The sequence below is a fragment of the Pavona decussata genome, unplaced genomic scaffold, assembly GCF_977016875.1.
Source record: "Pavona decussata unplaced genomic scaffold, jaPavDecu1.1 SCAFFOLD_25, whole genome shotgun sequence".
NCBI lineage: Eukaryota > Metazoa > Cnidaria > Anthozoa > Scleractinia > Agariciidae > Pavona > Pavona decussata.
The window spans coordinates 308,581-334,726 of record NW_028145448.1 but is presented as its reverse complement, the minus strand read 5'-3'; the positions used below and the strand labels follow the sequence as shown (position 1 = coordinate 334,726).

The 26,146-nt window shown below is 38.5% G+C and overlaps 2 protein-coding genes and 1 pseudogene across 6 annotated transcripts in view; 2 read left to right on the top strand and 1 right to left on the bottom strand.

Moving 5' to 3' along the window:
• The window catches only part of LOC146485634 (ras-like protein 1), a 567,471-nt gene that overhangs the window by 372,260 nt on the left and 169,065 nt on the right, over positions 1–26,146 (bottom strand). Inside the window, exons 1-5 of one of the 5 annotated variants that reach the window (XM_085102996.1) lie at positions 25,978–26,101; positions 15,813–16,052; positions 14,722–14,817; positions 13,331–13,562; positions 12,324–12,419 (exon numbers count right to left, since the gene is read on the bottom strand). In XM_085102996.1, the coding sequence (XP_084959122.1) occupies positions 12,324–12,419; positions 13,331–13,540 (306 nt within the window). In that variant the 5' untranslated portion in view covers positions 13,541–13,562; positions 14,722–14,817; positions 15,813–16,052; positions 25,978–26,101. Of the gene's footprint in view, positions 1–12,323; positions 12,420–13,330; positions 13,563–14,721; positions 14,818–15,812; positions 16,053–25,977; positions 26,102–26,146 lie in introns of those variants that run through there. The other 4 variants (XM_085102993.1, XM_085102989.1, XM_085102990.1 and 1 more) reach the window with 4 other exon arrangements.
• LOC146485643 (uncharacterized) lies at positions 2,102–7,237 on the top strand. Its single transcript, XM_085102917.1, has 4 exons — positions 2,102–2,374; positions 4,447–5,010; positions 5,554–5,817; positions 6,032–7,237. Exons 1-4 carry the CDS (start codon positions 2,102–2,104, stop codon positions 7,235–7,237), a joined length of 2,307 nt encoding a protein of 768 aa, XP_084959043.1.
• Positions 17,060–22,072, top strand: LOC146485642 (uncharacterized; annotated as a pseudogene).

Genomic DNA, 26,146 nt, shown 5'->3' with positions numbered 1-26,146 from the left:
GAAAAAGCAAGGGTCTACTCGCAAATTAAATCACCGAGTAAAATGCATGATCACAGAGCATTCAACCAACATACGTTGGTCTAGCATAATGGGGAGCAGAGTGCTAAACATTCTTACATCGAAATGCACAGAAATGTTGGAACATTTAGCTGGGGTTTCAAACACACTAACGACAATGCTGTCAGGGAATTATTTATTTATTTCCGCAAGTCTTCTGTCGGTACATGTTATATCGAGGAAAATCGAAATAATCTACTTTGCAGTACAATGTTGACTTGTAGGTAATTTTGGCCCGTGTTTCTGAGGCGTAAATGAGTCTTACTCAGAATAAACCCAACCAGCAATAAGTCTCCTGCTACTGATTTTCAAGTACCATTTGTTGACCAGAAAAAAAAAAAGGAGAAAAGAAAAGTCCGGCTAAAGACGAGACACTATAATTTATAAAACAAAGACTAAATTTGAAGATAGCTACTGCCCATAAAGATCCGTAAGAAAGGCAAGTTCTGATATCGTAATGTGAAAGCAAGCTGCGTAGAATGTCGGCTACTTAGACCACATACAAACTCTCCTTCCCTAAAGTTGCCCGCAGAGATGTTAACTCGCCCAAAATGTCAAAATATGCCCGTATAAAAGAAGTACCTGTCTTTAAATAAACAGATGCAATAATGCGACACTCTCAAAAGTAAATAGTGACTTGTATGTAAAATTGGAGCCATGGCATGGGCGACTTAACTCCACTAAGGAAGAATTGCCATGTAGGAGAAGTAACCGGTTACTATGTCTTGTCGGCAATGAAATATGAATAGCCTTTCCTAAATGTAAACTACAAAATGAATCCTATTTAAATGCTAATCCTAGAGTAAAAGACATTGTTCTGGTTTGGCCGGTTTGCTCCCAGGATTTCTGGGTACTGTTCTTTCTAACAACGATGGCTGAATTCGCTGGATCTGTTGCATCATCAGTTGGAACGATTGCTCGACATTCAGGCCAGTCTAAAGAAAACACAAAACAAATGTTAGAGCAGCGGCAGTGCTGTGAACACAGCAACACCAAGGCTGCTTTCAAGTGAATAACACAGTTAAATCAGGCATGTTTCCAATTGTCAACACCTATATGAATGCTGCTTTTAAGCGTGAACACTGCCATACTCGCGATCGTATAAGACCTGTTTTTCAAGTACAAACCTATATCAAGGCTGCTTTCAAGCGTGCCACAGCTACATCTCATTGTTTTCAAGTGTGAACACAACTATAAGAAGGCCGCTTTCAGTTGTGAAGAGAACACAGCTATATCAGTGCTGTTTTCAAGTGTAAACACAAATATAAGGAAACTATCAGGGGTACACGTATTTCCAGAGCAGGGTTTATTCTAAAGGATGGCATTGCCGGGTCACCGTAAATAAAAACAAACAGGCACATACAATTTGCAGAAGTGTGTCAAACGTAGCCTGTGAACATCCGCCCCCTCCCCTCAAAAAAATCGGGAAGAGAGACGTCTGTGTAGCCGCGTCGCTAATCGTGTTCCGCGCATTAGGTGGCTTTCCCGGAATGTAGGGAAAGTGTGCTGATTGGCTGGCATCCTAATTTGCATTACGTAAGTCATTTTCCATGATCTAATTGGTTAATCGGTCATTTCTGCCAAATTCCCCGGCAACCAGGAAACTTAGCGGGAAAATCACCTTGTACATTTCGCTGTACGTCGCTGTAATCTGTAATCTGTGATTGCATTTTTCTCTCGGAGGTTTTGTAAACGTGATGTGATATTAATGAATGCAGTCGACTTTCTGATGAGTTTATGTGTGCTGTGCAACAGCGCTATTATCAAGAATGGCGACAAAAATCTGATCGTTGGACGCTCAGAATTTAATGTCAAAGCCGAAATCTCGACACTAGAATTCAGCGTCGATGTTTCACGATCCGTGTACATTTGCAAGGTTTGCCTTTCTAAACTAAAGAAAAGAAGAGCTCTCATTTCGAACTTGCGAGATGTGAATTCGTCGTTGAGACAGAGTTATTCTGCCTTTGGTAGCAATCCTTAATTGTTTACAAACGCGACCACTAAGAGTACCGCTCGCACTCTCTTTGAAAGCGATGAGAGCGATATGCGATGTGATGTGCAGCCTACAAAGCGTGTTGCACTGCAGGGTGGACTATCTTCAGAGCCTCAAGCCTTCGGAATAATCCCGCTTATGTCTTCGACGCCGATTAAAGAACATCGTATAAAGGAGTCTGCAGTTGTCGTTTCCCCGATCCCAAAAGCTGATACGCCAGTCAATGCACGCGAAGATATTCGTCAAGAGATAGGCGAAGCGGATCAAAATGTAAACAAGAGGACAACCGTGCAAGTACGAGTTGAATGGCCGAGCAAACATAAGGTAAACAATTTGCCTGAAAGCTTGGAGTCGCTTGGAAAAATGTTATGTCGCGGGACTTACAAGCAAATCGCCGGTGCTGTGTGGAAAAACCCCATTTTAAAGAAGCACGTCCAGCAACTGTTCCTGAAAGAAGTTGATCGCGAATGTAGTGCAATGTGTTCCGTCAAACATCCGAGTTGCCTTTAGCCTCCCACGCAGTCGTTTTTAGGGGACGCGAATTACCTCCTCCCCACAAACGCCTGCTTACCCAAGCGCCACATTCCTTTCCGCCGCTAAGCCAATCACAGCGAACCTTCTAAAATCTTGAAGGTTGACCTTGACCTCAGAACGCCTCTCGCGGTCTCGAACAGTAAAAACATCACGGCAGAGACAGAACTTTAACGACCTTACGTAAGCTTTGAGTATTGTGTGCCCTACGTTCAAAATTTCTAGTTTAAATGTCTATCAACGGACTGCCATCAAAGAATTAGAATTCGTGACGGGAAATAGCGATATTTTCGTCAATTTGCGGTATGGTTACGCAAAGTCGCTTTAATATTTATTGCTTTGCCTTCAATCTTGTCGACCTTTTCGGTGTGGAGAAAACCGAAATATTACCCGATATGTCGGTAAACTTGAAAGATTTTGCAGTTGAAACTCGCTTTATTATTGCAATTTGTTCGAGGGCATGTACGACATTAGCTGACATATTCCACAAGGACCACATGTTAATCGGCTCTTTGTCGTTTAACTTTCCGTTTAATAGTCTTCAATGGACTGATAAATACAGATCTTTTCTTGAATCGAGTTAGTCTCTCCAAGCACTTCGTCCAAACGAACAAATCTGCTCCAGAGTAACGTAGAGTAGCGTAAGAGGTGATATCTTCATCGACTGTCAACTCGATCAGGCGGGGAAGATCGACTACACTTTCCCGAAGATTTTGACTCTCCCAGCAGTTAACGGTGTCAAAACGTCGCACAAGAAGCGCTTTTATTCACACACGATATTTGTTTTGGCGTTTCAGCCATAACCAGCCATTCCAGAAGTGAAAAAATATATGTACATTCTAACTTAACTCCCGCATCTCCCAAGACTGTACCAGAGACTGTACAAAGCTCGCGGGAAACGGAAGCGGCCGTTGTAACCAGGAATTTGATTTGATATCATTGGACAATGCCTCGATGGTGATTGGCTAGGGTGCTTGGGGAGTAAAACAATGGGAAAGGAATGTGGCGCTTGGGTAAGCAGGCGTTTGTGGGGAGGAGGTAATTCGAGTCCCCTAAAAACGACTCCGTGGGAGGCTAAGTTGCCTTAGGTCACCAAGCAAAAAAGATCTCCAATCGTTTTCCTTTAAAAAACTAAATGCTGAACTGGAAACGAAAGCGCCTTTGTTTAGTGCAGTTCTTTGGACGGCGAGCCTCCGAAAAAGCAAAAGAGATGACCAATTCTGGCAGCCTTCGGTCTGCATGTCTGCTGCAGTTCTGCTAAAAAATAGGTGTCCTAGTATGACAGCTATTCAGTTGCTGAATACAATCATCTTGTATCACACAGGAATAATTGTAAGTAAAAAACACTTTTTACTCGACATAAAATATCTTTCTTGCTTTTGTCAGTCATGCCTTTATTTCATTTGTATATAGGTTTAACCTTTTATTTGAACTTACAATTGAGAAGATATTGATAAATTACATATATATATATTTTTTAATGATATCCATATATCTATTTATGATGCAATATTTTTGGGAGCTGATGTTCACTGGGTACTGAATATAATTCCACTTGTACATATTCCTGAATGAATGAGGAAATTAATTACAAAATTGCAATATCTGTAAGAGGCGTCGGTTTTGCCCCTTTATGAAGGTGCAATCGTTTCGGATTTGAGCTGCTTTTTTTGTATGAAAGCTGAAGACTTAAAGCTCCTTTAATGGCATTGACTACAAATACTCTGTATGTGTGTTTGCTTTATGGGATGGTTGTTTATTTGGTTAAAAACAGTTTATTTTGGGAAAGTCTATGCATAAGTTGTTGGCAAATTCTATGGAAAGCTTGTATAGTGTAAAATTTTCGTTATTTGTTTCCATGATAGGGCACTCTTGCACGCCTTAGTTCCTTGAGACTTACTGTATCACATCCATATTATTACAAGAAGATGGATGAGTATGGGACAGACTTCGCAGCCCCTGTTGTAAGCAAAGTGAAGAAGGAGTCTGAACGACTAGAAAAAATCCATGGGGTGAATGTTGCAACAACTCAAAATGACCAGCCTCCTCCACCTGTTGCACCTGTTGTTATGTCTCCTGATAGAGGCAGGAAATTGGTCTTTGATAATTTTGATTTTAAGCAGCATGTCCACAATATGACAGAAGACCACCAAAATGTTGATGTTCACTGGGTAAGTCATGCAGCAGTGGAGAACCGTGTCTCTGGTTGTCATTTGTCTAGCGAGAAGCCAGACATCAATGACTTGGCCCAGTTGGAAAATGGCCTGTGTTTGCCAAATCATCGCGAACATATCTTGCAGAAGGAAAATTACATAACTCTTGCTGAAAGAGTCATCGTTGAATTGCCTTGCTTGGAATTTCTAAAGCAAGTTGTTTGTAAACATATCCCTCACAAGTACAGAAAGGAGGCAAGGGAAAAGTCAGAAATTGTAAGATTTTTATCTTTTTTGTTCAGTAATTCCCAAAGTATGCATAATGCCCTTCAAAGGAGATTGGACATTCCTTAGAGTGTGTGTGTGTGGGGGTTGGGGGGGGGGGGGGGGGGGGGAGAGCTTGGGTATTATCAAAGTCAAGAGAAATTTTAATACTTATTTGAAGCTTAATATTTTGGGAATTTACAGAGGGGGGAGGGGTGACAGAAAAAAAAATCCCTTCTGTGAGAAAAATTCTAACAGTTCATACCATTCTTATTTCATTTATTTTTTCTGTGAGATAAGTAATGCATGTTGAAGAGCATATTTATTGTGCAGAATGGCACAGTTGTTTGCACTACTGCTCAATAATAATTTGCAGTCAAGGTCAATAATTTTAATGAAAGTTTCCATAAGGTATAAGCTCCTTTTAAAAAATATATTTTTCCACTACAGAATGCAACAATTATTATTTTAAACCTTGGAGCTCCTTGGTAAAGTGATGTTTACTGGCATGTAAGGAGCCAAATAGTATGGACATATTTTGTTGTTTTTGCACAGGCATTTCTTGGCATGATTTACCATAGTGAAAATGATTCTGATGGTATACAACAAGTCCTGACAAATATTCATCAGTACGTCTCCTACTATGGTGATGGTCCAGACCGAGTGTACTCATCTCAGGGTCTAGTAGGTGATCAGCTGTCTGTTGAGCGTGGTGTTAATGCCCTCTTTGAGCTCGCTAATGGTTTTACCCCTGAAGAACGCCTTGAAGGGCTTCATTTAGAAGTCGCAGATTGGCATGCAGGAAACAAGTTTTTAAAGGTAACCAGTAACCAAAAGTCTAATGCAGTATCACTTGAAAAATTTAGAACATTTATAGTAAAGTTGCCCTTTTTTGAGATATGAAAGTAATGATTGGAAAATATACAAAGGTGAATGCTAGGGACTCAACAGAAATTAGTTCTTTGCTGTCACACTTTAGTCAGTTATGAGAAATTTATTAAAAATTATATTCTTCCTTGATTGTTCTCATCAGGTTGTTTTCAAAAACTTCTACTCCACAAGTTCAGCAGCAGACAAGTGCACACTGTTTAGTGACCGCAACTTGATCAACCGAAGAAATGTAAAGGCAGATGTGGATGCTGCAGTTAATCCATGCAGGAAGTTCTTCGAGCTTGAAGTGAAAGCTAGGCTCATGGCAGCAGCAATGCAAGTACTTGGAATGGAGAACTTGGAAGATACACCAAGAGGTGAATTCTTTTGCCCCAACCTTCATGATGCTGGAAATGTTGAAAAGAAAGATTACCTTAGAAAAATTGCATCTTCTGTTATTGATAATTTCGTACTCAGAAGAGAAAAAGTTGAAGCCCTTCTAGAACGGCTTCTGTCAGCAGAAAAAGAGGAAGCCGAAAACAGGAGGGAGCAAACTGAAGATGGCCGGTTCATATGCAAGTTTCCCGGGTGTGAAAAGACATTTGCACACAATGGAAAGCTCCTCAGAGATCATGAAGCCACCCACAATGCACCTGTCACAGTCAGTGCATCTGACAGCCAGGCTTTGGAAACAACAACATCACCAGGCAAAACCAAAGAAAGAGATGATATGTTCAATTATCAGTGTTCTTTCCTTGAGTACGGGATGATCATTCTAAATTTCTTTGATGCCATAAAGGAAGGAGATGGTGAACGCATTCTGAGGTGTTGGAAATTTCAGTTGCCATACCTCAAGAAGGACTTAGGTACCAAGTATGCCCTAGAAGCTCTAGGGTTGATGTTTCAAGTTTATGGATTGCTTTCACCCAAGGCTGCCCATGAACTTATCTGGAATAGATCTGCACTTCTGTCTGGACACAACATTCCTCTGGACTTGCTACTTGAATTTTTCAACAGGTTGCTGAAAGAGGTAGTGCGAAAACTTGGCCCCAATGCAACCAACCACAAGGCCGTTGACCGATACTGCCATGCTGTTGACATAACCAAGGCTGCTCTTGACAATTTTGATCGGGAGTGCACTGTTGCTCGACGATCAGGACACCATTATGAAATATCAGTTATGTCAGATTTACACAGAGTTGTTACAGAATTATGTGCATACAAAGCGTTCAATTGGACAGCGGGGAGAACATATGGGCACTTTGAAGATATTGATTCAAGTCTTCTCGATGGTTTCAACCTTAGCAAGATGTTCGGGTGGATTAATGAGCACAAACAGGAGATAATCAAAGCCCGACGAGCACGCTAGATGTTAATGTAGAGATATGTAAATACACACTAGGCTTTGTAGGTATTTGTTTTGCCTTAAAGCAAAAACAAACCAATAACACATGACCCCAGAGTCACCATTGAACTGGTAAATTATATCTTAATGGGAGGAGGAGGGGCAGTGGGGGTTCAGTACATAAACATCCTGGGGTGAAATTTTAACATATTCACCCCCTTCCACTCCAGCAATACACTGACATATTTTTGATCACAAAAAGCTGATGTTGTTTCCCTTAGAGAGGAAAGAAAAGGGCCCACACTGCAACTAACCCTCAACCCCACTTGACCCTTTTTAAACAACTATTTACTTGAAATTTAAGTGACATATACTTTATTAAATATCCAGTTATGGTTACAGTTATAGTTATTGTTACTGTTTACAGTTAAAGAGTTATTGAATGCTATTCAGATGCCTTCTATTCATATAAGGCAATCTAAAAATAATCTCAAAAATAACTATTATGTCAGATTTGAAGTAACATGAAAATATACAATAAAACAGGTTTACAAGAAGTAGTGATAAAACTATCTAAGTTCAATCATGAACATAAGCAATTAAATAAGGCACAAGCCACAGCATTTTATTTGTGCAAATTTCACATTATTTAATATTCACTTATAAAAGAGGCTGTTGATTTATCACTAGCAATGAAAATTCTGCCCAAACACTGGGCACATTGGTCTCACTTCAACTGTTTTCATAATGAACTTGAACAAACAGAACTATTTTCATGCACATTATTTATTTGAAAATGAAATGATTATTTAATTTTTGAAGTTGTTGTAACTTACAATAAAATAAAAACGAGGATTACTGCCCACTGAAATAATCAATGTGTAATGTTATCTCTATATTGCTTTGTTTCCAGACTTGTTTAAGTACTTGGCTGTATTTATTTTATTATGAAAAGAAATTATTTTGAAGAATTTCTTAAGATACACAATTATGTTTGTCATTATTTTTATCCCCCCAGTAAAACCAAATTAGGGTGATCCTGGAAATAACCTTGAGAAAAAAAAAAGCATAATACAATTCACTCAATTTGCAATAGTGAATACTTTAAATTCACTTGTTTCAATGAGGCCCAAGATAATCACATCTCATGAAAGCTGAAATAATTACTGGAAATTGTTTGTACATCAAAGCATCATAAACAGCATTGATAATAGACCCACTTGGGCCTGAATATATTTGCAGGAGCTCTGTCACAGATAACAGTTGAAAAGTTAGACCTAACATTTTCAGATTTTGCAGTCCTTATGTTTTACATTCAAAGTCCTCCTGGAGCCCTCCTTCACAGTGTATTGCTTCTCTGGCATTTTTTTCTATCTCGGTAGGCAATGTGTAGTTCCAGAAAATATCCATACTTATAGGGATTAAAAATTCCTGGGTGGGGTGGGGGTCCCAAAAACCAAAAAAGATAAAGAAATGTATAAGGTTGAATTGGAATTTCCAGAGGAAAGGGAAAATCCCATCCATAGGGGGGAGGGGGGTATAGAAATGTTATGGAACTACACAACATGTCTGGTTTATTCATGGTGACTGAGCCCCTTCCATGTGGCAACTCCACAGTGTGTTGTGTATTGATTTTTCTCCAAATGCATATTCGATGCAAAAATTACAAATGAAAGTCAACTACATTACCTAAAAAGACTTTCAACAAAACTGCTTATGCTTCTTTGTTCAGTACCAGACTGATCAATATCCAACATATCAATATCTTGAAAATCACTACCGGTATCTAACAGCAACTGGCACAACTCCGAATCATCTCTGATGTCTTCCCATTCGTCAACTAAGGTAACTGACTCGCCTTCCATGCTTTCTGGAACTTCCAGTTCATTAGTGTCAACATCACTGCAAACTTTGTTTACAGCTGCAAGAATAGCTCTGCCATGTTCCTTTCTCCAAATTTCCACAAATTTCTCAACATGTCGTAATGTTTTTATCTTGTCAAAATTGTCAAGTACCTGTCTAATGTGAAATGAGGTACAGTGTAAACTCGTGCATAAGATTTACAGTGGCAACACCACCAGAAGTGTTCTTGACCAACAACTCAGACATGTATGAAAAAAGCTCCTTCTTAAGAAATTCCTTTTGCTCATCATTTACAGACCTAACAATGTCAGGCAAAATTTCATCTTGGCAAGTAACAGTTTGCAAGTTTTCTTTAGGGCAAGTGTCTTCCTGGCAGTTGCATTTACATGCACAAATGTCACAGCACTTGTGGCCTGATACTGAGGCGGAGAAATTCCCTGGAAAATGCTGATAAATAAGTTTTCTCCTACAATCTGTTTTGTTTGATACATATGTTTTAATTTCATTGGAACAATGAGCTCCCAGGAGTCCATTGTGAAAAAGTGTGCATGTACTTGGTTGTCCATCCCTTCCAGCCCGGCCACACTCTTGGACATAATTTTCAATGTTTCTAGATGGGCCAAAATGAATAACCCGATGCACCTCCTTGCAGTTGACACCCATCCCAAAGGCTACAGTGCAGGCGATCACTCTGATGTGGCCTCCAATTTCGGCAATATTACTCTGAATATGTTTCTTTACAGAAACAGGTGTTCCTGCATGGAACATGTCCATAAGTCTTTCCTTTGGATTGGGCTGCCCATTTAGGTAAAAGTCGTTTCCAAGGCTTTCTTGAAACAATGAGTATAGCAAAGCACACTGTTTTCTTGTCTGACAAAACACCATTGTTCTTTCACACGCAATTTTCTTTGTTCTCAATTCCTCTATCAAACTTTTAAAGGTTGAAGCAATTGCCATGTCTTTGTCCAAGTATTGGACATGAAAATACACATTTGGCCGGTCTGGACTACGTTCGACGATGTGGCAAGAAGATTCTTTTAAATTCAAAGTTTTAAAAATATCTCTCCTGGTAGCAGTACAGGCAGTGGCGGTTAAAACAATGGAGGGAACCTCGCATGTTAGTGACCTCAGTTCCCCAAGATTCCCATACCATGTTCTGAATGGTACGGCTGTAAGGTTTGAAGACTTAGATAAACCTCACTGACCGATACAGTGCGCCTCATCAATGGTAATCGCCATTAAAAATTTACGATATTCTTCACCCGACAACAGTTTGCGCCATCTGTTGGCATTCAACATTTTCTCTGGTGAAGCGAACACGTACGTGAAGCGGCCTTTCTCGACATCTTTCAAAACTGATTCTGACTGTTCGTCGTGCAGAGCAATAGCGGACAAACCTAGGGATTTCAAGTAGGAGACTTGGTCTTCCATCAGCGTTTGAAGCGGTGAAATTATGACGATTTTACTGCTTCCACGTGGTCGCTCGAAGACCTCATCGGCCACTATAGGAGCAGCATAAAATATGAGAGACTTCCCATATCCTGTAGGCAGACTTGCATAAACATCGTTTCCCTGTAAAATAGCTTTTATGCATTCTACTTGTTCCGAATAGAGCGACGAAACTTTAAACTTCTCGCATACTCTGTCGATTGCTCGCTGGAACTTCGCACTAGAAAACGACGCCATATTGGAATTTTGCACGCAAGCTAGCCCGTGTGCGTATTGGTCAGCGGAAATTGCCAGGATTTTAATTTATGCAAAACACGAATAGCGACGCGGCTACACAGACGTCTCTCTTCCCGATTTTTTTGAGGGGAGGGGGCGGATGTTCACAGGCTATGTCAAACGCGGCGCTCAAATTTCACCAAGGCGAGCTATGTTACTGCAAAAAAGAGTCTTACAGACTAAATGCATCATACCTTTGGGAGCAAGGGTAATATTTTGAAATCGTTTTTTCACCACACTTGAAAAACGCCACATTACAAATTTCATCTGGTATCAAAGCAACCTATAAAAGTGGGGTTGGGTATATTCGTTATAAGTTACACTGTATGTGCTGGTCACTGGGTATAGATGTTCACGATACTGTTATAAAGTCTGAAAACCTGCATGGATTTAACATAGAACAGGTCCGTTTCTCATAAGCATTTTTCAGATCCGTTTCTACCAACTAGTGATCGCTACTTGTGTTTACTGTCCCATTGTGATTAGAGTTTCAATGTTTGTTAGATGATAAAAATTGTCGGTAATGGAAAAATATCTACGACGCAATTTTTTTGGGTTAAAATAGTTAAAGGAATTTTATTTGGTGTTGATAACACCTTGTTCACCTTCCTTTGATGAGTTTCTACCCAACTTGATCTTTAACCAATCTTTTCAAGGAAATAACTATTGCTACTATTTTTAATCAATTTTAGTTCATATTCTTGGGTTCTTTTACCACATTAATGGCAGTTGATGTTACCTTTAAAAATGAAGATATCTGAATAACGATATCTGTACTTTTAAGATGTTTGAAAGTAAATACTACGATTTTACGGTGATTATGAAGGTAAATATCCATTGTGGTAATTCTGCTATTGGCCAAATACTGAATACAGTGTATATAATTTGAGTGATAAATTGGACACTGTGCACGTTAAAATAATACTTTTTCGGAAATAATTATTAGGAAAAACATCACAGGTCTCAAAGAGGTTATGTATTAACTTTAGAGACCATGTTTTACATAACTGGGCACTGGGAAATTACATAATCAGAGGTCTGAAATAGAGTCAGGATTTGGAGAACCAGACGGTGCAACCTCACAAAAATTCCAACGATTAGCCACACTGACAGCAGGCTCATCTTCACAAGGGTTTCTGTTCTGCAGCCAACTCAAAATGTACCTACAGCTAGCCACGTTATCAGCCACTGAACATGAGTTTCCGTTCACAGTAACTTTCCCTAAGACCTCTTTGGACTTGGCTCCATCGACCTGATATCACTATTAAAGGGTTTCTGTTGCCTAATGCTACAAGATATTCTGCGACGTCTGATGTGAAGGAGGCGTTAGGTGCTGTATATGAAGTTGTTTTTTTTTTGTTTTGGGTCACATGAACTACTAGGATTGAGAATACGTCTTGGGTCATTTTTGGACCACGAGGTTGTTCTGGAGTATTGTATTTTGTTTTGGAAAAGGATTATACAGTTACTTGGAACCAACGTCGCTTCAGTAATCATTTTACCTTGTAACAGTGTAATCTACCTTGGCTGATGTCTCAATTAATGGGATGTTCACATCAGATGAATTGCAGTATTCTAACACTTCATCTTTCATTACTTCTCTTTCCTCTTCTAAATCCTAGAATGAGAAATCGGAAGTGTGTATCAGTCATCTTGACCCCTTAATTGGTTAAAGGGAAGCAGGGACCAGGGGAATCAGAACTCATTTGGGTTCCCACATACATGTATGTTGGATCTGTCTTGAGTTTCATGGTGTCATTTCTAGCACGCATGCATGTAGCATTTTAGTCAGGTGTACAGCGCTGCACATTTATCATATTATTTATTTGCATTCTATCTTTTTACACTTGGTTATTGATTTTTTATTTATTTTTTCTTGTAATATCAGATAATTTACGGTAGGCCAGCAACTCAGTCATAAAAATATAATAAAATAAATAAATAAATAAATCACTTCATTTAAGTGTCAATGTATTTGGTGCAGAGCACTAATTGGGGACACTTTCCAGATGGAATTAGAATTTAGAAGCGTTGGTTTTTGAGGAGAAGGGAAAACCAGAGCACCCAGGGAAAAACCTCTTGGAGCAAAGACAAGAACCAACAACAAACTCAACCCACAAATTGAACCCGGGCCACACTGGTGGGAGGCGAGTGCTCTCAGCACTGTGTCATCCCTGCTCTCCAGAAATTGTATATGTACATGTATAGCAAAAACAAATGTAAGATTTTTTCAACACACTTGATATTAGGTACATGCAATTTGGCCACTGTAAAGAGATTTGAGTAACTGATGTTTCAACCGTGAGCCTTTTGTGATTCCCTCTTACATGTGCATGTACAAAGGACTAACACTGGAAACATCAGCACTTGCATCTCTTTACATATGTATGGTGTCTGAATCACCTGATTAACTCTATTGATTAAAAAAAACCCATTCATTTCCAATCCTTATTGTACAGCACCATTGTTTCTTAAGAAACTAGAGGTAAATCACCCATCAATGTACATGACTTGTATAGAAGAACTTACCAACTTATTTCCAATAATGACCATCGGGATAGCTGAAGTGAGTTGATGATCTTGGATGATCTTGCTTCTGAGATCCTGGAGTTCGTGCCAACCGGATACAGAATTGATGGCAAACAACACTAAGAATGCATCACTTGTGGCTACTGATGAATCACAGAATGAGCTGTATTCTTCCTGCCCTGCTGTATCAACTATCTCCGTAAACATCATATAATTTGCCGTTATATTCAATCTGCATCAAAAGATTGTAGAATTAAAATAATTACTAATTTTATAAAACTGGTGAGGCCATCACCTTTGTCCATTTACAGGAGTAACATCACAGCTGTCATTTATTTTACAAATTTTGGGTTAAATTCTGCAAGAGGTGTCTGAAATCTACAATTGAAGGGGTGAGTGAAAAAAAGCCCTAAGTGACATCTGATCTTATGTCAAATTCTCCTTTGCTCATACAAGGAAGAACAAGGCAATTTACTAGGAGAATTAGGCACTCAATCAGATGTCACTTAGTGCATTTTTCCACGCACCACTTCAATTACATGTACATGTATGGAGGCAATGTAACCCAACTCCATTGGAAAAGACAAAATAATCAATTGGCAGTCAATAAGCGCATAAACTTTGCTGCAGTGCATGTATGTGCTAAAGCTGCATTGTACAGTATGTATACCTATTATAATTCAGAGATTTGTCGATAATGTTAAATACCCTCTGCAAACATGGTTAACTTTGAAATTTGTTGCATACTACACACCTGAAAATGCTACAGTATGCTGGAAATGTAACCTACATGTACAGCTATCAGAGCACCTTTCATGTACAGGTAAACATGACTGTTAATGAAACGGTAAAAAAATATCAAAAATGTAATTATTTAATTTACACATCCAATCTGTACATGTATGTGGTGTTAAATCAAGTATACAGTATTCTGTACAGTACCGCTCAAAAGTAAGTTACCACCCTCTCGCGAGACGGGTACCCACAAGGTGCGGTGCAGAGGAGTTTTTGTTCTGCAGCCAACTCAAAATGTACCAACAGCTAGCGACGTTATCAGCCACAGATCATGATTTTCCGGTCACAGTAACTTTCCACAAGACCTCTTTGGACCTGGCTCCATCGACCTGATATCACTATTAAGGGGGTTGATGTTGCCTAATGCTACAAAATATTTTGAGACTTCTGATGTGAAGGATGCTTTGAGTGCTGTATATGAAGTTGGTTTTTGTTTTGTTTTGGGTCACATGACCTACTAGGATTGAAAATACGTTTTGGGTCACTTTCGGACCGAGGGGTTGTTCTGGAGTATTGTATTTGTTTTAGAAAAGGATTATACAGTTACTTGGAACCAACCCTCGGTAATCATTCCACCTTCTAACAGTGTAACCTACCTTGGCTGATGTCTCAATTAATGGGATGTTCACATCAGATGAATTGCAGTATTCTAACACTTCATCTTTCATAACTTCTCTTTCCTCTTCTAAATCCTAGAATGAGAAATGAGAAATTTGGAAGTGTGTATCAGCTATCTTGACCCCTTAATTGGATAAAGGGAAGCAGGGACCAGTGGAAACAGAACTTATTTTGGTTCCCACGTACATGTATGTTGGAGTTGTCTTGAGGTGTAAAGCGCAGCACATGTACAGTGTACATGTTTACTGAACCCTAGTGTTTTTTGTTGTTTTTTTCTTGCTTTGAGTACATGTTTGTGTGTGTGTCCTATCTGGTTGCGCTGTTTTTTTTTTTCCTTTTATAATTTAATTGCATCCTATCTATTACACTCGTTTATTTATTTATTTATTTTCTCTTGTAATATCAGATAATTTATGGTAGGCCAGCAACTCAGTCATAAAAATATAATAAAATAAATAAATAAATAAATCACTTAATTTAAGTGTCAATGTATTTAGCGCAGAGCACTACATGTAATTGGGGACACTTTCTAGATCAAATTGGAATTTAGAAGTGTTGGCTTTTGAGGAGAAGGGAAAACTGGAGTACCCAGAGGAAAACCTCTCGGAGCAAAGATCACAACTAACAACAAACTGAACCCACGTACAGTGTATGACACTGAGTCTGGGAATCGAACCCGCGGATTGCTGGGAGGCGAGTGCTCTTAGCACTGCGTCATCCTTGCTCCCTTGAAATTGTACATGTACATGTATAGCTGAAACAAATGTAAGATTTACCAACACACTTGATATTAGGTACATGTAATTTTGCCACAGTGACTGTAAAGAGATTTGAGTACTGACGTTTCGAGTGTAAACGCTTTGTGATTCCCTCTTACATGTACAGTAACACTGGAAACATCAGCACTTGAATCTCTTTACATATGAATGGAGTCTGAATCACCTGATTGACTCTGTTGATAAAACCAAACATTCGTTTCCAATCCCCACTGCACAACACTATAGTTTCTTAAGAAACTACATATGTACATGTAACTCACACATCAATGTACATGTATAGAAGAACATACCAACTTATTACCAACAATGACCATCGGGATATATAGCTGAAGTGAGTTGATGATCTTGGATGATCTTGTTTCTGAGATCCTGGAGCTCGTGCCAACTGGATACAGAATTGATGGCAAACAACACTAAGAATGAATCACCTGTCGCTACTGATGAATCACAGAATGAGCTGTATTCTTCCTGCCCTGCTGTATCGATCTCCACATCAAAGTGAAATATTTTTCCATTATAATCATTTCAATCTGCATTAAACGATTGTAGAATTAAAATTAATAACTAATTTCATAAAACTGGTGATATCATCACCTTTGTCCATTTACAACAGTAAGTGTATCACAGCTGTCATTTATTTTACACATTTTGGGTTAAATTCTGCAAGAGGTATCTGAAACCTACAAATATGTACATGTATGGCACTCTCATGTATGGAGGCAATGTAACCCAACATACTAAGAAATTAGAAAAAAAATCATCAATTAGTAGTCGATAAGCACATAAACTTTGCTGCAGTGCATGTCTGTGCTAAAGCTGCATTGCACAGTATGTATTCTTATTAAAACTAATGCCCTCTGCAAATATGGTTAATTTTCAAATTTGTTGCACACCACACACCTGAAAATGCTACAGTATGCTGGAAATTTAACCTACATGTACAGCTATCAGAGCCACTTTTATGTAGAAGTGTACATGACTGTTAATCAAACGGTAAAAAAAATTATAAAAAAATGTAATTATTTAATTTACACATCCAATCTGTGTACATATGGTGTTAAATCAAGTATATTCTGCAGTTGAAGCAGAAATAACCTGGGTACCCAAAGGGTGCAGAGAAGTCAAATTTAATGTAAATCGCGGCTAAAATTCACTCCGAAATTGCACAGCAAATTAAGTTTGTTGATACAAAAACGTGATCGAACAAAGCATCATGAGATCTTACAATGCGTCTGTTGAAAGATTATCCCCAAGACACAAGGCGCATGCATCAATGACTGAGATATATCCAAAAGTGCACGCTAATGAGATTCATGAACTGTATGATAAGGTGTCCCCTAACCTTAATTCTCACGAAAACACACATAATTCTGTCAAACATGAAGTCATATGAAAACGACAAAAAGGCCTGTTTTATATGAAGTACCAAATTCAGGGTTGGGTGCATTTGGGGGTGCATCATCGAAGCCTACACACAGGCGACCATTGCCAGCTATGTTATCTTTCGACAACGCCCTGTGGGGCACCAAGCCTTCAGGGCTTCTGATATTACGCGATGGTGCGATTTTGCGTAATCAGCCTCAAATCGCATCCGATCGCATAATTCCGAAAAAATCGCATAATGCATGAAAAATCGCACAATTTCAACAAAACAGACTATAAATTATTGCTTTAGCTTAAAAAAATCCGAAGATACACGTCATTTCAAGGTGATTTTACCTTTCAAAAACTTCAGAAACCTTTCAACCTTCGATGTTGTTAAGATCGATCTCCAAGGCGTTATTTGCGTGTTTACGCGGTCGGGGCCTGGTACTAAATTTAATTCTAAAGCCATTGCCTATTGGTACGGCAAAAACAATCCTTTTCTGTGAGTTGACAAATCAGAATTGCTGATATATATTCATGACAGATGGCATATGATATCTATACTCGTGTTGTAAGTATCAGCGAAAAACAAACCGGGAAAAGCGCTTCAAGACAGCCAAATCATGTAGCTGCCTTTGTCGAATGCGAAACTACGTCTTCATGGATAAGTTTGTTGTTAAAACGCCGGTTGTGTCTTCGACAGAAAAGAAAAGCTCGCACCTTCCAGTAAATATAACCGCAAAGGAGAGGGCAAGAAAAATACCCAGAAGGTACCTTTCACGTGGATGATGGTCTTCTGTTCTGTTCATCCTGCAACGTTGTGATAGACTATCTACGGAAGAGTGTGGTGGACAGGCATCTAGACTCGGTATCGCACAAGCAGAACGTTGAAAAAAACCAATGCAGCAAGCAGAAAACTTTGAAAACTGTTTTGAATTGCAAAACTACTGCACAAGTCGAGAAGGTCAAGATTTGCCAGGAGTGGATCAGAATATGCACAGCCGCCAACATTCCCTTGCACAAGTCTGATAACCCGCTGATGCGAAAATTTCTCCACACCCGAGTTGCTAATGGAGGAGCCATCCCTAAATGCTCGCAGCTGCGCGATTACTACCTGTTCGATGTTTATCAGACAGAAAAAGCTAAGCTGAAGGAGATGGTCAGGAATAAACGAGTGCCGTTGATTGTGGACGAACTCAGCGATGATGAAGGAAGGTATGTGCTTGATGTTATGGCCGTTTGTCTTGATTTTGACGAACTTTCCCCCAATGGAAATTCTGTAGCATGGCTCCTCGATTCACACTTTCTAGTTGCGACCAACAACAGAACAGTGTCCCAGGCAATAGTGAAAACTGTGCATGAGTATGGCATTGAGTATGACGACGTCCGCATTTTTAATTCTGAAAATGTGGCATACATGAAAAAGGCCTTTTGCGACACTTTGTCATGTTTATTTCCTGATTGCATACACATCACATGTCATAGCCACATCGTGAATCTGGTGGCCTCTGATTTTAAGAAAGGCTTCAACGAAGTCAGTGAATTTGTGAAGTGTTTTCGCAATCTCTTCTTTGTGCCAAGTGGAAGAAAAAGTCGCTTCATGAAATTTCTTCAAAATGCCTTAAATCCAGGAGAGAGAGTCACCATGCCACCAAACCCGACAACCAAAACCTGGAGCGCCTGGTTTGATTCTGCATTGTACCATGCTGAGCACTACTTCCTATTCGCGGATTTCATCCAAGAAGAGCTCAATCGTGGAAGATCTGTGGCGAGCAATTCTCTTCTCAGATTGGAAGAAATGTACAAGGATGAAAGCTTTATGAAGAGGCTTCATGCTCAACTGGCATTCTTAAAAGTGAAAGCGCCCACCCTCATGGTATACCTGAACTATTTTCAGGAGAGAGTGCCAAATGTCACACAGGCCCATGGAAAGATGCAGAGCCTACTCCACTATCTCAATGTGAACACCAACTTAGAAGAGGAAGATGTTGCCTTTTGTTTTGAAAGGAAGGATATTAATTTCACATACAATGAAAAGAAAGAACTGGTTTGCCTGTTCAGTTCAGCCTTCTCTGCTGCCCATTCCAAACTGTCCAAGTATGTTGTGGATGGGGCCCAACCAGCGTCCAAGTTTCTGGATCAAGTTCAAGTGCTCGATCCAAGAAATCTTATTGATGTGGATCATGTCTTCAATTCCATTGATAGCATCCCTGGTTTTGAAGCTGTTTCAAAGGATGAATGGGAACTGTACGTAAACAACATTGGTCCCCATGCTGTCAAACAAAGTAAAGATGGAAACATTGACTTGACTTTGTTTTGGAAGTCTAAGGCAAGCAATCTCCCTGAGCTTTACAAGATAGCATCATGCTACTCTACAACGACTATCGGGTCTTATGATGTGGAACGGTCGTTTTCAGCCTACAATGACATCCTTGATGAGAAACGAAGATCACTCGATGAAAGCACCATCAGAGCTTTCCACTTCTTGAATTGGAACCTTCGCATGCAATCTTCAATTGAACAAGAAAAGGAAAAGCAGGACAACCCACAAAACAGCCCTAATGTGACGAAGGAAACAGCGAAAGTCATTCCTGAAAAGAAATGCCCAGTGTCGGGCGAAGCAAGTGGCTTTCCTAGGGTGTTCAAGGTTGTCCAAAAACAACGCCAACAGCCTGAGGTTCCTGAGGTTCCAACAACTACAGACACCAGTTCAAAAGAAAGCAAGAGAAAGATCACTGATGTGGCAGATCAAGAAGACACCAAAACAGTGCCAAAGAAGAAGAAAACAAGTGTCCCTCCTGGAAAGCAATTCAGGACATCACTAGACAAGTATCTGGATGCTGCTGATCACAAAAAGGAAAACAATGCTGATGCAGAAAGCCAGCTTTCCACTAACACCCTGCAGTGTGCACCAGCCTTGAGGGTACATTATGGATTGCATCAAAGTACAGCCCAGAAATTCAACAAGGAATCAGCTTGTGTTTTTGCAGAACACAGAGAACCACTTCTAAGCTGCCTGCTAAATGGGTCTGTCAAATTCAAGGGAAGAAGTGTTCTTGATGACCAAGATCTTCAAAGATTATATGGTTGCAAACCATGTGATGAGGACAATTACCTTACTAACTTTGCCATTGAAGCTTATTTGCACCTCATTGCAAATGAGGGAATTTCCAATGGTATGAAAGTAGAACTTTTCGGGTGGGAGTCATTTGAGAAGGGGTTCAGTCAAGGTCCACTGCAAGAGCTGGTAAAAGGAAAAGCCCATTTAATGGAGCAAGATATGATTCTGGTTCTTTGTAACCCTGGCCAGAGCAAGCATTGGTTCCTTCTTGCTGTTCTTCCTAGAGAAAAGAAAATTATTGTTTTGGATAGCAAGGCAGGGTCATTTACAAAGCCAACTACACAGCATGCCATTGAAAAGATGTGGAGACTAGTACAGCAAGTTGACAACCACTTAGATGCAAAGCATTGGCTGTTTGCAACAAACACCCCAAAGGATGTCCCACAACAGCCGAACAGCTTCGATTGTGGTGTATTTCTCTGCTTTTTTGCAAGATCCTTAGTACTCCAGTCACCAGTTCCTAACACCAACTCTGTCCATACCTTCAGACGTCACATGATTTTGGAACTACATGAGCAAAAGCTGGATAGCTTTACACAGCCTTCTACATGTATTCAGGGGAACAAGTATTATGCTGTTGAGTACCAGAAAACGTACTATTTTGGACGTGCCCTGGAAAGTCCTGATGGTGCTTTCATCAATTTCAAGTTCCTGCGCTCAACTGTTTCCAGTGGTGAAAGGGAATTCTACTGGCCAAGATGAGATGATATTGACAGAGTTCACAGTTCATGTGTCTTCTTTGGCCCTGTTGTCATTGTTGGTGCTGGACCTTTCACTTTTCCACAATCAAGTGAAGTGGAACACGTGTACCACTGGTTACGGAAAAGCAGAAAAGGAACTTAATAATTGACATTATTTTGAGAAATGTGTACATGTACAGGTTCAACACATGTGAATATAGAAATTATTTTATTTAATACCATATCATTCATGTGCATGCAAATTAATAATTGAAATTGATAGAAATCAAAACATAGATACCAAGATACATGTAAAGATGAATACAGAGATTTCTGTGCATGTGCTATAGGCTTGACTGCTTCTCTGAACATTTGCATGTGATTCCCCCCGCACAACCAAGCCAGAGAGAGAGCAGCACAAGTTGAATATGGAATATTGGTTGAAATGAGCATTCCTTTGCTTCTGTTTAGGTGTATTAGTAGGGGCAATAATTAATCTCATGATGTACAAGTAGTTTTTAGGGAAGTGGTCATATAAAGAATAATCTATTTAAAGAGCAGCCAGTTTTAATGGACATTTGACGTTCTATCTGCTTGTAAGCTTTCATGACTAGTGCAATAGCACAGAGATTTCATGAATCTACCAAAGGAGTCTGTTTACGTAGTCCGTTTCACACATGGCGGCCATATTAATTCTGCCTCCCGCAGTGCAAATTACCTGTGTAACAAAAGCAATGGTTACAAATGTTATTGTCAACTGTATATAATGTGTATCGTAAATCAAATCACGCCCTTTACAAACCGTAATGATTATCAAGGGAGACAAGCTTCCTCTGTTGCATATTTTTGTTATTATGTCCACAGTCTGTTCTGTTCTAGTTACTTTAATTTGTTCTGTTTGTCACGGGATGGCCTATCTGTTAAGGCAAATCCTCTCACAGAAAACATATAATTATATATATGCGACACGTTAAAAATAATAAGAAACAATTAGTTTGCATGATGGTGCAATAAGCCCTGCATTTTAAACAAAATATACAAATTGTCTTGAGAATTTGTTTACAAACAGAGTGCAAAGAAATTCGGTTTTCACAATTCCCCTGTTGAATCCAAGATGATAATCTTATATTTAAACTTTTAACTACAAAATTAGATAAACTGTGAATTTGACAGTCAGGCAAGGGAAATCCACTGGCCTGGGGTTATAATAAAAGCTCCTTTTTTGCTTGTAATATAATAATTTCAAACATTCAAATAGTTTATGGTCAGCTTATTTATTATTAATAATATTGGTTGTGAAGATAATTTTTTGTGTGAGGATGAGGTGTTTAAGAGCTATCAATACAATAAAATGAAGTATTGTTGATATTAAGATAACTACAAATGTGATCTATGTTTTGACTATTGTCTATATTTCCTTTCATAACTCATATGAACCTAAAAAGTAAACATTGGAAATCCATGAACTGAAAACGGGGCAATTTATTAATAATTAATAGTTTCTGCCAGCTATATGTACTTCAACAGTTTTGCAATGTTACACCAAAAATTGCTGGGAGGTAAATAGCAAATTCTACAAATACATGTAGAGTTTAACCAGGAAATCAGCGCGTGCAAAAAACACTTATACTAACCTGTTTTACTCCAATTTACAAGTATGCATATACGTAGATGCTAAATTATTGTTCCTTTATGTTCTAATTGTCGTTTGAACAGCATAAAAGTGGTTTTCTTCCTCTGAAACCTAGTAAAACATCCATAAAAAAGCTCCAAAAAAATCGCATAATTTGCATAATTTTCCGCATAATAGTCCCTTCTTATCGCATAATTTGCCACGAAAAAATCGCATAATTTCCATTTTTTTATCGCACTCTATCAGAAGCCCTGTTAAGGTCTCCAATGGGTCCTGGTGGGTCCACAGAAATCATTTTCTAGAATAAACCTCTTAATTACAGTACACATTAGCAACAGACATGTATAAGACTTTACAAAACACAAAATTAATAGTTTTGCTTGTCTCTCACTACAGATCACTCTCCACAACTCAGATGCATACCTCCTTTCTATATGTTTCCTCTAACACCGAAAACAATGTATGTGGAAAGAGTAACAAGACTGTCTTGTCTGACATGGTTTAGTTCACAACGTGGTTTAATACATGTCCCACCAGATTATAATAGGATCCCATCAAGAAAAGAAGAAAATGAAAAGAAGACCATACATGTACAAAGTGTTGTTTTTGTGGTTAGGAACTGTTAGTGAAAACTAGAGAATTATAAGCTGATGTTGAAAATGAGGTTAAGTTTTAAATGTACATGTACATGTACAGCAGAACCCATGTTAAAGTGTATATGACACGAAATCTTTTATTGGCTTATTAGGAAGAGCTTTCAAAATGATGAAGAATGGCATTTATTTTATTGCGATAGCATTCTTGGTTGCCGAGTAATTCAAGATTTAGGCTTATGCAAATTAGACAACTTGTAACGTCACAAGACTAACACAAAATGAAGGGAAATCACAAAAAATGGAATATCTCTTAAGCCTTTTTCTGTATAGAACTGAAACTTTGTAGAGTTGTTATACTCATCACAAAGTGTCATGATATGATTTACTATGACATTTCCATGGCAACACAATGGGCTCCAGGCCCTCACCATCCAAAGGATAAAATCAGAGTTTCCCTTCCCAAGAAGCGCTCTTGATGTTTATTCAGTGGGTGTGAGCGAATATGGACATTACACAGCACGAGTATAAGAAATTCTGTTTGACTGTGGAGCAATAAATAAGGCATTTGTAATTTTGGGAAGGTAGAGGTCTGGTAATGAGTACGTTGCTATGGTGACATCATAGCCACTATCACAATGTGTAGTTCCGTCAGCACATCAACCCTGCAAAATTTCAACCCTGTAGATGAAGTATTTGCGTAGATATTCCAAATTTTGTGATTTCCCTTCATTTTGTGTCAGTCTTGTGACGTCACAAGTTGTCTAATTTGCATAAGCCTAAATCTTGAATAACTCGGGAACCAAGAATGCTATCGCAATAAAATAAATGCCATTCTTCATCATTTTGAAAGCTCTTCCTAATAAGCTAATAAAAGATTTCGTGTCATATACACTTTAATACAACCACCTTAAAAATGGTGCAATAACCCCATGAAATTCCATGGAACTCCATGAAAAATGTTCCATGGAAACCCATGGAATTCTATGGAATTCCATGGAGTAAGTTTTAGGACATGGAATTCCATGGAAATAGCTCCATGGAGTTGCTGCATGGAATTTAATGGAAAATTTTCCATGAAATTCCATGGAAATAGCTCCATGAAGTTGCTGCATGGAATTTAATGGAAAATTTTCCATGGAATTCCATGGAAATAGCTCCATGGAGTTGCTGCATGGAAATTAATGGAAAATTTTCCATGGAATTCTGTGGGCAAAAGTTCCATGGAGTTCCATGGAACACAACTGCAATCATAATGAATTTGATGGAAAGACAAAATCCATAGAATTCATTGATGAAAACATTTCACTGATCATGCTTTGCAATAAAATGCTATAGAAACAGCTTTAATAATTATTATAAAGCCTAAAATTATACTAAAGGCTTTGACCACATTTAGTGACTGAAGGGATGCACCAATTTATAACTTTTCTGTGATCAGGCTTTACATTCACAGTTATTTGCTATTACTGAGAATGATATTTTTCAGTGATGAAAATTATTGTAGCTAAATATATATACACCTGTAATTTTGTAACTGTTATAAACTGAAATTAATATACATAAAAATTATTGAATATACTACAGGATAAATACTGCATAAAATAAGCTAGTATCAAACGTTTGATATTGAAAAAAAAATGAATTGAAATAGTGCATTAAAAGGTTTGAAAAGAGAACAAGTTTTATTTTTTTAAGCCCCACAAAATTCATGCTACATGTACATGTAGACTATGCTAGAATTACGGCGAATTTCCTTTAGGCTATTTAAAATTATTTGTGCCTCTGTCCTATCTGGCCATCACTCTTTTACTAATCCAGCAAAGAAAAATGATTATTTTACAGTCTTAATTTATTGACACTAATTTATTACGAAAAGGTCAATCATGTTTCACTGGTTGCTGGATTCATAAGAAGGGGTGTGTGTTGATAAATTCACTTATCATGTCTCTCATAAAATATTTAACAATTTGTATGTTAGTTGTTTCTGTAACTGATGCATGCAGAGAAATGTTAATGTATGCACTTAAATATTCCTTTCACTCTCCAAAAAGTAAGGGGAGTGGGGCTGAAGCCCCCCCAGTCTCACCCCCTCCACAGTCCCTGACCTTGTAAGAGTATTTACTGTCGCCCCCAAATCTCCTTTCCAGGCCCTTATAATATTATTACTGTGGATGTACAGTATTTTAATTGGGTGCTTTTCCAGAGACCAAGTGTGAAAATTTCATCCACTTTACAATAGAATACAAATTTTATTAACACTCCCCAAAGGGGCTTTTCGGCATTAATCATCTATGAAAACTTATTATAATATGTGAGATTATAAGATAAATTACAATAGGATTATGATAACATAAAATAAGATAAAAATACAATACAATCACCATAAAAATAATACAACAAAAACTTTAAACATCTTCCGCAGGAGGATGTTCACATTGTTGAAAAGGGAAGTTGCGTTATTTAGTAATTTGTTCCAGAGTAGTAGTAGCAGAAGTCACGATTCATAACAAAATGAATGAGTTAAAATAGAGTCCAACGGTCATAAGTGACTAATTATCTTGTTGAGCAGGATTTGGTGACTTCAGTACAGTCTCTTGAGAATTGGCCAAGACAACACTATTGAGTTGAAAAACTGTAGTAAAACAGAAAATTGAGCGCTTTGAGTGAGTTCTTCTGAGTGATCACAGTGATCTTGTTAGTTTCTAAGTAAAATGAGGGTATTCAGCCTTTAGCTGACATCTGAGGTGGCAGTTACAAAAATATACACCCAATAGCAAATATACATGTATGCATGAAGTTGATAATGATCTCCATGCAACTTCATTCAAATCAAGATCACGTAAGTCTTCAGCTTATACCAAGGCATTATATTAAACCGGTTACAGATAATAATATTTATTACCCCGTTAAACAATTGCAAAGGCTTTATGTTAAAAATAAATAGGGAATGTCCACTTCAAAAATCTCGAATTTGCTCTATAAAATTCAAGAGGGGCAATTGCACTCGCCCAGAAGATCTATAAAATCACACATTTTCACGCAGTCTTTCATCAATCTTACCTCTTTATAAAAGTAGTTATCCACATTTGCTGCTTTTATCCATCATTTTTTAGCTTAACAGAGGTAAAAATCCAGCGGAAATGTCTCCTGAACGCTCGAATCTCAGTTTATGTAAATGAAACGAGTCTTTTCCCGAGCCTGCAGTGCAATATCTGCTGACCAAAATGGC

Excerpts from the sequence above, each read along its gene's own strand:
- LOC146485643 (XM_085102917.1), top strand. The coding sequence starts at position 2,102 with ATGCGATGTGATGTGCAGCCTACAAAGCGTGTTGCACTGCAGGGTGGA. Across the intron at positions 2,375-4,446 it reads AATGGCCGAGCAAACATAAG|GGCACTCTTGCACGCCTTAG; the intron begins GTAAACAATTTG and ends TTTCCATGATAG. Across the intron at positions 5,818-6,031 it reads CAGGAAACAAGTTTTTAAAG|GTTGTTTTCAAAAACTTCTA; the intron begins GTAACCAGTAAC and ends TGTTCTCATCAG.